At 26.5% G+C, this 14,496-nt stretch overlaps 1 protein-coding gene across 2 annotated transcripts; it reads left to right on the plus strand.

The window, feature by feature from the left end:
• The first annotated feature begins 535 nt into the window (after positions 1–535).
• Positions 536–14,407, plus strand: LOC126856639 (fatty-acid amide hydrolase 2). Of its 2 annotated transcripts, none has more exons than XM_050605337.1 (9): positions 536–1,125; positions 1,588–1,796; positions 1,922–2,148; positions 2,370–2,699; positions 3,862–4,154; positions 4,343–4,438; positions 4,671–4,829; positions 5,191–5,373; positions 11,937–14,407. In XM_050605337.1, exons 1-9 carry the CDS (start codon positions 1,102–1,104, stop codon positions 12,024–12,026), a joined length of 1,611 nt encoding a protein of 536 aa, XP_050461294.1. In that variant the 5' UTR covers positions 536–1,101; the 3' UTR covers positions 12,027–14,407. The 2 variants fall into 2 exon arrangements, with proteins under 2 accessions (XP_050461294.1, XP_050461295.1); XM_050605338.1 differs by having other exon boundaries at positions 538–779.
• Positions 14,408–14,496: the final 89 nt, after the last annotated feature.

Raw genomic sequence — 14,496 nt, forward strand, 5'->3', positions numbered from 1 at the left:
ATATATATATATATATATATGTATTATGTAGAAATTATTCATCTTTTTTGTTATTGTTAATACTAATGAATACTAATAATGAATCGATTGTAAGCATAACAAATTAATAAAATTTATTATTTTGGGTTGATAAAAATATGTCATTATTTTATTCCTTTTTTAACATTTTCTATATATTTCTGTCACACACAAACATACACACACAAAAAAGAGAAAAAGAGAAAGATATATTTGTATCGAGCTGCAGAATGTGAAAAATGCATAATTTAAAAAAAAAACAATATATCCCTTTTTTAAAACAGAATTAAGAAGATAATACAATTTTTTTTAATTAAAAAAAATTTGACAGCACATTAGTTTTAGAACCTCAAGCTTCAAAATGTTCTTTTAATTTTTTTTCTGTGATTATTTTTCATTGATTATTGACATATTATTCCTGAAGAATATATGTGCTTTCCAACAAGAACACAGAGAGATACAAATCGCGCAATTAGCTATCAAATAGAAATATTTTTAGAACTTTAAACATTCTCTATTCAGTAGTCAATTGCGTGATATTGTATTTCTCCGTGTGTCCTTGTTGGAGAACATTCCAAACTCCAAGTCAGCTGATGCGCGATACGTTACTGCGATCCGCGATCTTTCGACTGGATGCGTTGCAGTGTCATCTTTATTTATTTAAATCAAATCGACGAAGAAGATATTCAGTGACAATCAGTGATTTCGCAATTCTTATCTATTGAATTTGCTATATATATATTTTGATCCATTTAAAAACGGTTATTAATGAAATAATTCCGTTAATTTGATGTCAGAAATTTATTAAAGTGTGGTTAGAACAATCTATTTAAATTTTTGTATTTACAAACTGAAATAAAGAATATTGGGAAAAAGTGAACAAGAAAAATATAAGTGTAATATTCCAAAGAAATATATATGTATATATATATATATATATACATATGTATATGCGTGTGTGTGTGTTTATGACAGGAGAAAAATTCGCATTACACTTTGAGAAATATCGTCATACACAACTAAAATAAATTTTATTATTTTTAAGAATAAATTTTATTAACATTAATATTTTCATCTTTCATTATGTGCACTTCTGTAAAAAATAAGGTAAAATAAAAATTTCTATTGTTAATTATTATCATTATATATTGTATAATAATCATCATTATATTAATCATACGTTATAAAATAATATATAATCATCTTTAATGCTTGTATTTGAACCGTTTTATGTCTAAAAAAATTAATTTTACAGAAATTAAAAATTTTTATTGTTTTATTTTGATTATGAAATACATTTTTTGTTTATCTTTTCCAATTTTTAAATTATTCAAGCAATACTTTACTTGATTTTTAAAGATATTTTTATATTATTTTAAATATTAAATATAATCTGATTTTTCTTTGCTTATAACAAAATAATGCTGATAATTATTTTTCACTATAATTTAATAAAAATCTTATATATTTTGTGGTAAAAAATAAATATATATATACAAATGATTAATATATAATGATATACAAGTATGTGTATTTTTTTATTAATATACTATTTATGTTTATATATAGGATTCCCCACAATGCAAAGATATATTACTACGTATCAAAATGTTGTTCTGTGATATCTTCCGATATATAATCATACAGCTACATTTTCTCTTTGATTGTGTTGTCGATTTCGTTTTTGGCATTTATTACAATCGGAAAGCAAAAAAAGTGCCAGCAGTAAAGAACAGTCTGTTGTTAGAAAGTGCTATCTCTCTAGCAGAGAAAATCAGGTTTAATTATTATTAATCTTCAAATACGCATATATAGCTTTATCAAGATTAAATAATGTCTCTGTTTAATCATATATATGAAAAGATATATATAAATAAAATTATATATACGAGTTTTATTTTAGGACAAAAAAAGTTACATCAGAGGAAATTGTAAGGGCTTATATTGAAAGATGCAAAGAAGTGAATAGCTTGATAAACGCAATAGTAGAAGGTAGATACTCAGATGCAATTAAAGAGGCCAAAGGAGTGGATGCCATGATAGAAAAATGTACAGATTTAGAGAAAATAAAGATAACAATGCCATTTTTTGGAGTTCCCTTTACTACAAAAGAAAGCAATCGTGCTAAAGGTAAGCAAAATAGCACCATAAAGAATTATTTTAAATTCCTAAAATTAAATTTAAAATTAAAATTTAGCACATTTTCTAAAATTATTTTAAAAAAATCTAGAAAATAAAAAATATGGATAAATTATCTTTTATAATAAAAAACAGAGACATAGTTTAATTGTTTTGAATATTAATAATTAAATTTAACATTAAATTACAGCAATTATTAATTATTTTATTAGGATTAATCCATTCCATGGGCTTGCTCTGTCGCCGTAATTATCGTTCTGAGGATGATGCCACGACAGTTCGTTTCCTCAAAGAGGCTGGTGGAATTTTGATTGCAAAGACCAATGTTCCTGAACTCAATTTATGGGCAGAAACGAGGAATAATCTATATGGACAGACGAATAATCCTTATGATATTACTAGAACAGTGGGAGGCAGCAGTGGTGGAGAGGCAGCTATAGTAGCAGCATGTGGTGCTCCATTTTCCATTTGTAGTGATATAGGAGGTTCTACAAGAATGCCTGCGTTCTTTAACGGATTATTTGGCCACAAGCCTAGTGAAGGTTAATGTTGAAACTAAACTTCGGATTATATACATGGAAAATTTAGAAAATATGCGAATATATATGCAAGAATTTTTGGAAAAATATGCAAAATTTTGTACAAATTTTCAAAGAATAGCAGATATATATTTATAAATATTAATTTATTATAATTTATTATAATTTTTTATAATATTTCAAATCGGGAACATGCAAAATGAAATAAGAAATGAAATAAACCTTAATCAAATAATATATATCTTATAATACAAAATACAAAAATATAAAATATTCACGAAATTTAAAAACACGAACTTTATTTGTAAATATAAACTTTTCATATTCAAATTAAATTTATACTCTTAAGAAAACTAAATATACAATCTTTTATTAAAAATTAAAACAATATAGTATAAAATGTTTTCTTAAATTTTTGAAAACCTATGTCTTCTATCTGAAAATATATATTTAAAAATAGAAAAAGAACATTCATCTATATATATTATTGGAATATTTTTAAGTTCACTAATTAATTCAGAAATAAAATAATATCATTATTAGCAAAATATTATTAGCAAAATAATATTATTATTAGCAATTATTTTGCCTCAAAATTTTGTTGACTTTAGTTAATAGCTTGTAACCTATATTTTTTTCTAGAATGTCATTAATTTTTTTTTAAATTACCGAATGTCATTTAATTTTTTTTTAAATTACCGTTAGTAATTTTTTAAATTATTTTTTAAAATTTAATCTTTAATATTTTTATATAAAGTTTCAAATCTTTCTTCTATCAATTCTAACAGATTCATGCCTTTTTTCTAATTTTTCAATTATTTTTGTCATAAAATTATAAACGTTTTTAATAAATCCAAGCTGTTTGACTTTTTCGGACTTTTTAAATAATTTTTAAATAATAAATATTTTAATTAATTGTAAATCTAAATAAGTTATATTTGTCCACATTATTAATGTTTTCATAAAATATGCAAAAAGTAACAAATATGCAATTTGTATATAATCTGAAGTAATCTAATTATTACAGATACTATAATACTTAAAGATAATATTTTGAATATCTAGAATATTACAGCGCGCTTGTGATTATACATATATTATACTATTAAAAAACAAATTTTTTAAAATTACTAATAATAGTAGCTTATTTGAATATTATTGTCAGGATTGACTCCAGTAGGTGGAATTGGATTGCGTGAGAATGATTATCCAGATACCATGGTAGCAGCTGGTCCACTCTGTAAAAAGGCTGAAGATCTAGCACCCTTATTAAAGGTATTAATTGGTCCTAATGTACATAGATTAAAGCTGGATGAGCCAGTGAATGTTCAGAAGCTAAAAGTGTTCTACCAAGAGAGCTCCGGCGATTTGAGAGCAAGCAAAATCAACAGGACTATGCAGGCAACATTAATTAAAGTGATACAACATTTCAAAAAACTCACAGGTTCTGCTACAAAGGTAGAAATCTACAGATTTCATTATATAATTCCATAAAGTAATCAGAAAAGAATGCATTTTTTATGTATTTGCATTATAAAAATTTATTTTAACACATTAATTTTTTTAAGTTTTTGTTTTTGAATATTTAGCAGATGTCTCAGGTTTGTATACATATAGAAAAACCACACTATATTTATATATTACAGATTAAAATACCAGGCTCTGAATATAGCTACAAACTGTGGAGGTATTGGATGACTCGCGAAAATGTTAATTTTAAACTGAATATAACAGATCAAAAGGTGAATTTAACAATTTCATTTTAAAGTTTAGTGAGTTATATGCTTCAAGAAACAATGAAATTATATTTATACTAATTATAACAGTATTTAAATTAACAGTATTTAACAGTATTTAATTAACAGCATTTAAAATATTTAATTAACAGTATTTAAAATAACATTCCATTCCTCACAGTGAATCATTCAGTGAATATTTTTTAATTCTCGATTAAAAAATATTTACACTTTACAGTATGTCACTAGTGCAAAAAGAGAAATTTTTAACTTACTTACTGGAAACTCACAATTGACATTGGCCTCTATCATCAAATTGATAGATGAGGATTTCTTACCTAAGGAGAATGAGGAATGGGCAAAATGTGTCACTGCGAAAATGAAACATTTCTTAATGGTAAATTGTGTTGAAAAAAAATATATGATCACGTGAATATTTAGAAATATAATAATATAAGTCTTTATAACATAGTTTAATAAAAAAAAAGTTGTTTAGTTTTTAATTCTGAATAAAATTCTGATTTCAAAATTGCTTTATCTCAATTTTAAGAAATTTATAATTACAAAAAAAATTTATTTTAATGTATTTTATCACATATAGTTAGCTGTTTTATTTATTTAAAAATTATATATAATAAATTAATATTTAAGATATAAAATAGAAAGTTCACAAATTGAATAATATATTTTCTTGTTCATTGTTTATATTAAATTCTATATGAATCATTATATTTTTATCATGGAAACTTTTTTTACAGGAGAAATTAGGTGATAATGGAGTACTATTTTATCCTTCGGCTCCATTCCCTGCTAGTTATCATTATTCCACATACTTAAGACCCTTTAATTTTGGCTATTGGTGTCTATTTAATGTTTTACGATTCCCAACTTGTCAAGTGCCTCTGGGCTTGGATAAACAAGGTTTGCCAGTCGGTATTCAGGTCAGTATTAAAAATTATTGTATTATTACATAAAATCTCCAAAGTTCATATTTATGTTGATATTTATAAGTTTATATGATAATTATTTACACGGACGTCCCAGTGATCTTGACTTTCGCATATGTTAGGGTGAAATTGCTGATTAATATTCATTTTGTTTTATTTGGCAGTCTTATAGTTTTTGAGATATTTAACGAAAAAGGTTTATCGAATAAAACGTCCCATACAACAAAATATTAGCAGCATGTGCGCAGATTGGCAGCAAATATAAATAGAATCCCATACCAAAATATAGCCATCTGTGTTGGAATAGCATAAGCTTGTGGATAAATGTTCGGATTAACTTATGCCTCACAGATCATTTTCATTTTCACATATATTGTAGAGGGTACATTCCTAATTAATACACGCTTTGAATTTTGTAGCGTTCTCTTCTGGTTCCAGAGATATGGAATCTGAAGTATCATTATTTTCGTATTTACTTGTATCATTTTTCATTCATATTCTATTGCTGTCAGTACGCTTCTGGATTATTGTTTAGTTTCGCTAAGAATTCGCTAAGAAATGCAGAATTGAATTTGCGAAGAAATGCTTTATAGCATAAATTTTAGTTTTTAATCAGGAATAGTTTGTGTTAGGTTATATCTTCCGGAAGTAAAGCTCCTTGTGGAGAGAGGGGAAGAGTCGAAACACTGGTTGCGTTCCGTTTCATGCATAGAGTGCATAAATCGCTTGGAAATCTATAATATATGTTACATGAACTGAAACGGAACGCATTCACTATGTCCATGCATGTACTTTACAAAGTGAAACATGAGCTCACCCCACAATCTATCCCGTAATTGTTATGTGGATGGAAAAGTATATGCATGGACGCAGTGGATTCCATTTCCGCTACAGGCTGGGCGGGTTTCACTTTCAGAAGATATAATATAATTTAAACTAAATTTTAGTTTTAAATCAGAAATAGAAGAAACTTCGTCCCTGTAAACGTAAACAAACACTTTCTTATGTCTGTTCCACACAAATACGATGTAACAAACTTTATTTTTTTTAAATTTTATAATAGAAAAAGCATTAAAACTGTGAAACTTTGAAATCGCATATCTCTGAAACCGGAAGAGAGCTCCATAAAATACAAATTGTGTGTTGCTTAGGCATGTACTCTCTACAATATATAAAAATGAAAACTGTGAAGTTAATCTGAACATTTACCAGCTGTGTTGTATCAACAAAGCTTGCGATAAACAATATGAGCAGATTGGCAGCAGAAATCACGCAGATTGCCTGCGCGCAATCTGATGGTAGATTGATAGCAGAATCGAGCACTCTGCGCAGCTTCTAGACATTCATATAAAATGGTTTAAATGGATTTAAACATTTAAAGGATTTCTATCTCCAGTAGCAAAATGATGATAATGATTGACAAAATGATTAAATTAAACGTTCTAAGTTAGATCTCATGAGACCTAAAAGTGATATCAATAGTCAATATGTCACATTCGGTATGTCATTTTTTTGATGTTTGTATTAATAACATATTAATATATAATATTAATTACTTATTATGTCATATTAATATATAATATTAATGTAATATATATATAGGAAAATTTAAATAATTTAATTTATAAAATTAAAAATTTTATTTTATTTGTATGAAAAGTTAATTTTTATTTTATATCTTAAATAGATAATAACGAATGTTTTTCGGATAGAAATTGTCGTTGAATAAATGAAAATCGGACATTTATCTGTCTGATTTTCTAAAAATCAGTTCAATATCTGTTGAATTTTCCTGTATACGGAAACTGTATCAGAAATTAAACTGATAGAAATAATTACAATGTTATTAGCCGCATTTTGCAGGCATTATATACGTTCCATGACAATAACTTGAATATGTATATAGAAAGTAAATAGTGCGCCGTATAGCGGTAAACGAATAAGCTATACTATTTCAATAAATTAATATAAATGCTAAAAGTTGCAGTTCTGCTCGGTTTCTGTTACCAATCTGACATCAAACTGCGTTGCGCAGATCTTGCTCAGTTTCTGCTACTGATCTGCTATCAAATTATGTCAGCAAGTTTTGTAACATTTTTGTTGACATTCTGCTATCATTATCTGATATAACAGATTTTGTATACAATCTGGAATCTTCTTGCCGACAAAAATGTGTAGCAGACGTTTGACAAAATCTGTTCAAACAGACTTGGCTATCTGGGGTTTTTTTGTTCCTAAAACTTTGTTATATAATAGCTACAATATGTGCTGGTGAAATTTAACTACCATCAAAATAAAGTACCCGGGAAAAAAAATCCATATATAAATATATATAAGGCAATGTACATATATATATATATATATATATATATATATATATATATATATATATATATATATGAAATATGCCCATATACAACTACATGTGATTATATGTAATTATGTACCCAGGTAACAAAAATAGCTATTTTGACGTCAAATTGATAATCAAAATGACTACTTTTGTTACCTGAGTATGATGGTATATCATACATAATCTCGTATAACATATATCCAATATAATATTGTACGAGACATATTAATATACAACATTTATAACGTATAAATATATAATATTAATGTAATAAATATAGGAAAATATAAATAATTTATTTTATAAAATTTTAAAAGATTTTATTTATATGGAATTTCTATTTTATATTATAGATAATAACTTTACTTATCGGACAGAAATTGTCCGAATAAATAAAATCGGACATTTATCTGTATTTGTAAATATCTTAAACGTAAGACGTGTAAATATCTTAGTCTGACATATTTTAGTATAAAATATAAAATATCTCGAAAATTATTTAGTGTTCGATAATTGTATCGTAATACTTTTATGTACAGAATAATAAGATGATTTAAATGGTGTAAAGAAAAAATAAATAATTGTTATAAAAAAATATTTTGCAAATAATTGCATACTTTTTTTTAAAAACAATTATTTTTTGTACACCATTTGATTCATCTTATTGTTCTGTACTTAAAAGTATTACGATTATCGAAAATACTAAATAATTTTATATTTTATATTAAAATGTCAGATTAAGATACAAAATAACTCAAAAAATTCTTAATGAAAAAATACTTTACTATAATGTTTTGAAAAGCTCTCGAGATAAGCTACAAGAATATGCAAAAAAAATGGGGGTTTCCATTTAAAAATTTTAAGTTGACCTTGGTCTGATTTTGGCAATGCCATCTATGGTCATCAAATTAATACTATCATTAAATGCATCTTTTTAAGCCTTAAACTTTTGTCTGAAATAGTTTTTTCTCTAAAATATAACGTTTACGAGATATTTAAATGTATCCAGACTTTTGACACACCCTGTATATTTATACATGCATATATGTGGGCTTTTTTCCCCGGGTATGTTAGAATTTTCGGGATCGTCTCGTTTGTGCACATTACAGATCGGACACGACAATAGCTTTCCATTTGCATTCAAATGATACTGAGTCACTCAGTTATGTAAGTATTTTACATTCAGATAAAATGTCAATTGTTCAATGAATAAAAGGAACGCGCAGGTGATATTGCAGGTTCATAACCTTACTTTTGTATGTGAGTCTATTAGACTCACTAAAGCACACGGTCTCGATCGTGTGCAGAAACTCAGTTGAATCTCACTTTCTCAGCATCAAACGGAATGTGCATTCAACTGAGTTATGATGTCATAAGTGAGAATTATCTGAGTTTTGATGTAAATAGAAAGCAACTAATATTTCCCGATCAGACACAGACTTGATCGGACACAAACCCGATCGGATACAGGCCGCTAGTTGAACTCAAACCTATGTGTCTAGTTTTCTGATAATAAAGCCTCCCCTGCAGGCAGAGGCGGAACACACTGCCTCCACACAAACATATTAATGCGAAGTGAGGTTTTAACATAGGTTTTACAGCTTTCCACGCGAAGTGAGATTTTACATGAGCTCACAATTTTCTACGCAAAGCGAGATTCAACGCAAACCTATGTGTCTAATTTTTTAATAGTGGAGCCTTTCCGCAGGGGGGGGGGCGGAACATACTGTCTCTACGCATATACTTTTCAATGCAAAATGAGGTTCCACATAGGTTTACAACTATTCATGCAAATCCAAACAACACAAAGTCGACTGTTAGTTGACTGTCAGTTGGCAGAAAAAGTCTAAAGTTGATTTCAAAGTTAGACTGAATGCCAACTTATAGTTGATTAGTAGGCAACAAATGTCTTGACTATAGTCGACCGTGAGTCGACTAATATAGTCGACTTTATGACGACTAAAAGCCGACCAACCGTCAATCATTTTGGCGAGAAGGTCGAGTTTTAGCCAATTTGACGTCATCTATATTAATTTACATTTTCATTAGGATACATTAGGTGACATTTCTCAAAAATTTGATCAATTCCCATACACCACCGCAAGATTATAACAACATTGCAATAAAATTTTTCTGTAAGATTGCAACATTGCAGAAACATTGCAAAATATTGCTATAATATTGTTATGATATTGCAGCAACAGTAAAATGTTTGCTTATAGAAATATTGCAATATAATATTGCAGCAACATAGCAATATAATATATATGCAATAATACTTTATTTATGGATATAATAGCTTTTTAATATATGAAAAAATAATAAGAAATTAGATCTATTAAAGTCAGGATCTAGTATGTATATAAATTTTAATAATCTCAAAATTTATTTGTTAAAATTTGAAGTAGCTTGCATATAAGAAAATTATTATCAAATTTTTTGTTTTAAATAAGAATGAAACCTATTATGGTGTATTAAACAAATTTCAGTCCATTGTTTGAATTCTCTATGTTGGGGTCATATCATACAATTTAAACTTAGTAAAAATAGTTATTATACCTTTGACGTTACTATAGCTGCTCTTTGTAATCTTTATATAATCATTGTGACTAGAAATTAAATGCGGGATAGATAGCGCAACATGTGCCGCATAGTGGTAAATGAACTAGCGATTACCGAATACCGTTTTTGTAACTTTTTTGGAATGTTATTATAACATTGCTAAAGTTATATTGTAAAATATCTCTGCAATATTTCTACAACACTGTTAAAGTTATATTGTAAAATAATCTATGCAATATTTCTGCAACATTACACTGTATACAATGATGCAATGTTAGAGCAATGTTGCTGCAAGCTTCAGTTCTATATGTAATATTTTCTTAAGTAGTAAGTTCAATGAATTTGATTATTCACGTAAAATATATATTATTTCCGATTGGACATACAATAAAGAAAGACGGCTATTTATAATTTCTTGGAAAATTGGTTGCCTCTAAGTCGGCTTACAGTTAATAGAGGCAACAAAACCCATTCTGGAAATAGTCGGCTTAAAATCGACTTTTTAAAGTCGACTTTAAGTTGACTGGAAAAAGACAATTACCAGCCGGCAAACAGTAATCCGTGTTGTGTAGGAAGCGAAGTTTTACATAGATTTACAACTTTTCACGCGAGGTTCAATTCAAATCTATGTATTGATAAGTGCTGTCTCATTTGAACTTTTTTTTTATTTCCCGAAATTGGGTTTACGCGCAATTTATTTCTCACATCGAAAATAACTAGGTCTGTATTTGATCGGATCTGTGACCGATCGGGAAATATTGTCGTGTCCTATCTGTAATGCAATTGGGACTCATTCGAATTTTTAATCCTCAAAAGAAATTTTTGGTGTTGGTTATGGTTAAACTAAAGATATCCCTAGTTCAATATGGATTATATTGCAGAAATTAGATGTGACTTAGGTCATTGACAATTTATCAAATAGCTTTCAACTTTGTTTATTTAAACTTAAAAGTTTTTTAGATCATTGAATACGAATCTATGGTCAAAATTGGCAAATTTAAAATGATGAACTCAATATGGCAGATGTTAAAAATACTTAAATTTTAATAATATTGAATCCATCATATTAAATCCACTATTTTAAATTTGACAATTTTGATATTGGATTCGTATTCAGTGACCTAACTTAAAAATTCTTAAATTTTAATGAACAATTGAAAATTATTTGGTAAATTGTCAGTGATCTAAGTCACAGCTAACTTTTGCAATATACCCTATATTTATATCTTTTTAATTATATCTGAAAATTTCTTTTAAAGATTGAAAGTTCTAAGAATATACTTTGATTGTAATAGAACTTTTCTAGCATGTCACATATTATATAATATGACAAAGATGTGATAATATGACAAAGTTCATGAAAATAGATCATTTTTGCAATTTTAAATTTCTCAAAATTCTGATGTGATGGAGCAATTTCACAATCGGATTCGTGTTCAGCGTCCAAAAACCTATAAAAAACGGCTAGTCTCATTTTTTTTTAACTGTGTTATTACTTCGTAACATTACATAATGTTATATTGTGTATATTATTAAAGCTTATTTCTTGCATAAAAATATTTGTTTTAGTAATTTTTGGAAAAAAATGATATAAAATTTTTTGAATCTTGAAAATTTGTATAATGTTTTTTTTTAATTGAAGGTAATAGCAGCTCCTTATAATGATCATCTATGCTTCGCAGTGGCCAAAGAACTTGAAGCAACATTCGGTGGATGGGTTCCACCATCATGAATTGTATAAAGAAAAAACTGTCTTTTTATTAAGGCTCTTGTTCTTTTTATTGCAATCATAATATGCTATTAGAAGCGAAAAATTATTAAAATTATTAAAATTTTTTCTTTTGGAATACAATAGAAGCCATTTTAAAGCTATGGTATTAGAGACAAGGAATTCGATAATTATTTATAAAAGAAAATATCTCGTTGATAACCTTGATTTTTATACAGAGTGGGCCATTTTAATCAATCTATTGAAATATTTTAGAGCCCTTAAGACAAAAATGATATAAAATAACTCGAAAATACTTAATGGAAAAATATTTTATTATAGTATAGTATAGTTTTGAAAAGATCTCAAGAAAGATTATAAGAATATAGAATAAAAAATGGGAAGTTTTTATTTCAAAAAATAAAGTTGACCTAAAAATAACTCTTTGGACTTTGATTCAAGATCAAATGAAGATCATCATCAAATGACCCTTTCAACACCAAACAACTTTTATCTAAAACATTTTTGTCTTAAACTTAAGGGCTCTGAAATATTTTAGTGAATTAATTAGAATGGCTAACCTTGTATATATTATAAAAGTGAGAATACTGATAGCGTATTCGATTTGTTGATTCTACCCGACTCTGGGTCGAGTCGAGTCAGATCTGAAGTTCGATTTGAAACTCAATGACTCTAAATTATCATGGCGGAAAGCGGTTTATGATTGATTTCGTGATTTATTACCTTCATGAAAGAGTTTTTAACATTATTATTTATCATATTTTCATTATTACTACTTATTCTTCTTTTCATTTTATATAATATAAACTTATATTTCTATGATGATGATGATGATCAAGAATAATGTTAAAGACTCTTTGATGGAGATTATGAATCACGAAATCAATCATAAATTGCTTTCCGTCATGATATAGTTTACAGTCATTGAGTTTCAAATCGAACTTGAGATCTGACTCGACTCGACCCAGAGTCGGGTAGAATCAACAAATCGAATACGCTATGAGTCACATTGGTTGCAATCGCTCATACATAGTTTTCATTAGATGATTAAATAAAAGTTATTTAAATATGTGACAATATGTTGATGATTTCTCACGCAAAATAAGATTTTTCTTACAAAAATTAATGCATGAGCAATGAACAAGCTACGAACAAGCACATCTCTCTCTTTGCAGCAAACAAATTATAAACAAGCACAACTCTATCTCTTTGCATCCGTAATGCAATACATATACTCTGGGATATTTTATATAAAGTGTTTACAAGATTTATATTTTATATTTTAATTTGATAATTTTTTTTACATAAAGTGTGAAATATGTCATAAATTATTCAATTTTTAGCTATTCAATTTTAACAAGTTTTTACACCGAATATTATGAGGAATTGATTTATATAAAAAAAATTGAATGGTTCTATTTAAAAAAGCTAGATTGACTTTTCTATGATCTTAAAAAATAGCCTTAATTAAAATTCAAAATTATTAACTTTTTTCTGTCAAAATCTTATAAATCTGAAACTTTTTTTGTATCACATTAAATTTTGAAAAAAACATCTTGTAACATTTTATGTGAAATATACAATATATATAAAAATATTATTATACATTGAAGATTACAACACTGCGCAACATTGTTTATTTTTGTCTTATTTAAGTTTTAATGAAAGCATTTTTAGTTTGAAGTTATATATATATTATTGTTACAATTTTATCATTTAATCTCTTCATACATCACGCATATTTACAATTGTATTTTTTTTACAATTTTTATTTAAAAATTGTATTAAATGATGAAATAATTTTGAACTTTTTTTATAATGCTTATATAATAATTTACTACTACTATTCTTAATTGTTTTTATAACAATTTTAAATGGTGCTGGAACACTAAAAAAATAGTTTATAATATAAATAATATATAATAAATATTGCAGTTTATAATATAAATATTATGTATTAGCCATCTTTATGTACTAGCTACATATGCTATACCAGTGAAAAAATTTTATACCAGTGAAAGTCTCAGTTTCCAGATTCTTTTTTTTTTAATTATTCATTTAAATATTTTAATTAATCAAGTTAAAACTTGAAGAAATGTTTAAAAGAAAAATTACTTTTACTATATGCAATTATTTAAAGGAGTATTAAGTGAAGTCTAATATATAATTGGCTAATATATAATTGGAATTTTTTAATAGCATTTATAGAATAATTTTAGCTATGAGAGTATTTTAAACTACAATAAATATCAATTTACATAATATTTTTATTATTAATTTGATATTAAATTATGTGTATATTGTGGTCTTATAGTTTAAAAGATTAAGGAGGTCTTACGATAAGAAAGAGATATTCTGTATAAATCTGTATCAAATATAAATATATATAATTATATATAAAATATGTCCATATATATTTTGTTCTTTCTTTTATATAATCTCTATTTGTATATATAAAAAAAATAATAAGAAT

The sequence above is a fragment of the Cataglyphis hispanica genome, chromosome 19, assembly GCF_021464435.1.
Source record: "Cataglyphis hispanica isolate Lineage 1 chromosome 19, ULB_Chis1_1.0, whole genome shotgun sequence".
NCBI classification, from domain to species: domain Eukaryota; kingdom Metazoa; phylum Arthropoda; class Insecta; order Hymenoptera; family Formicidae; genus Cataglyphis; species Cataglyphis hispanica.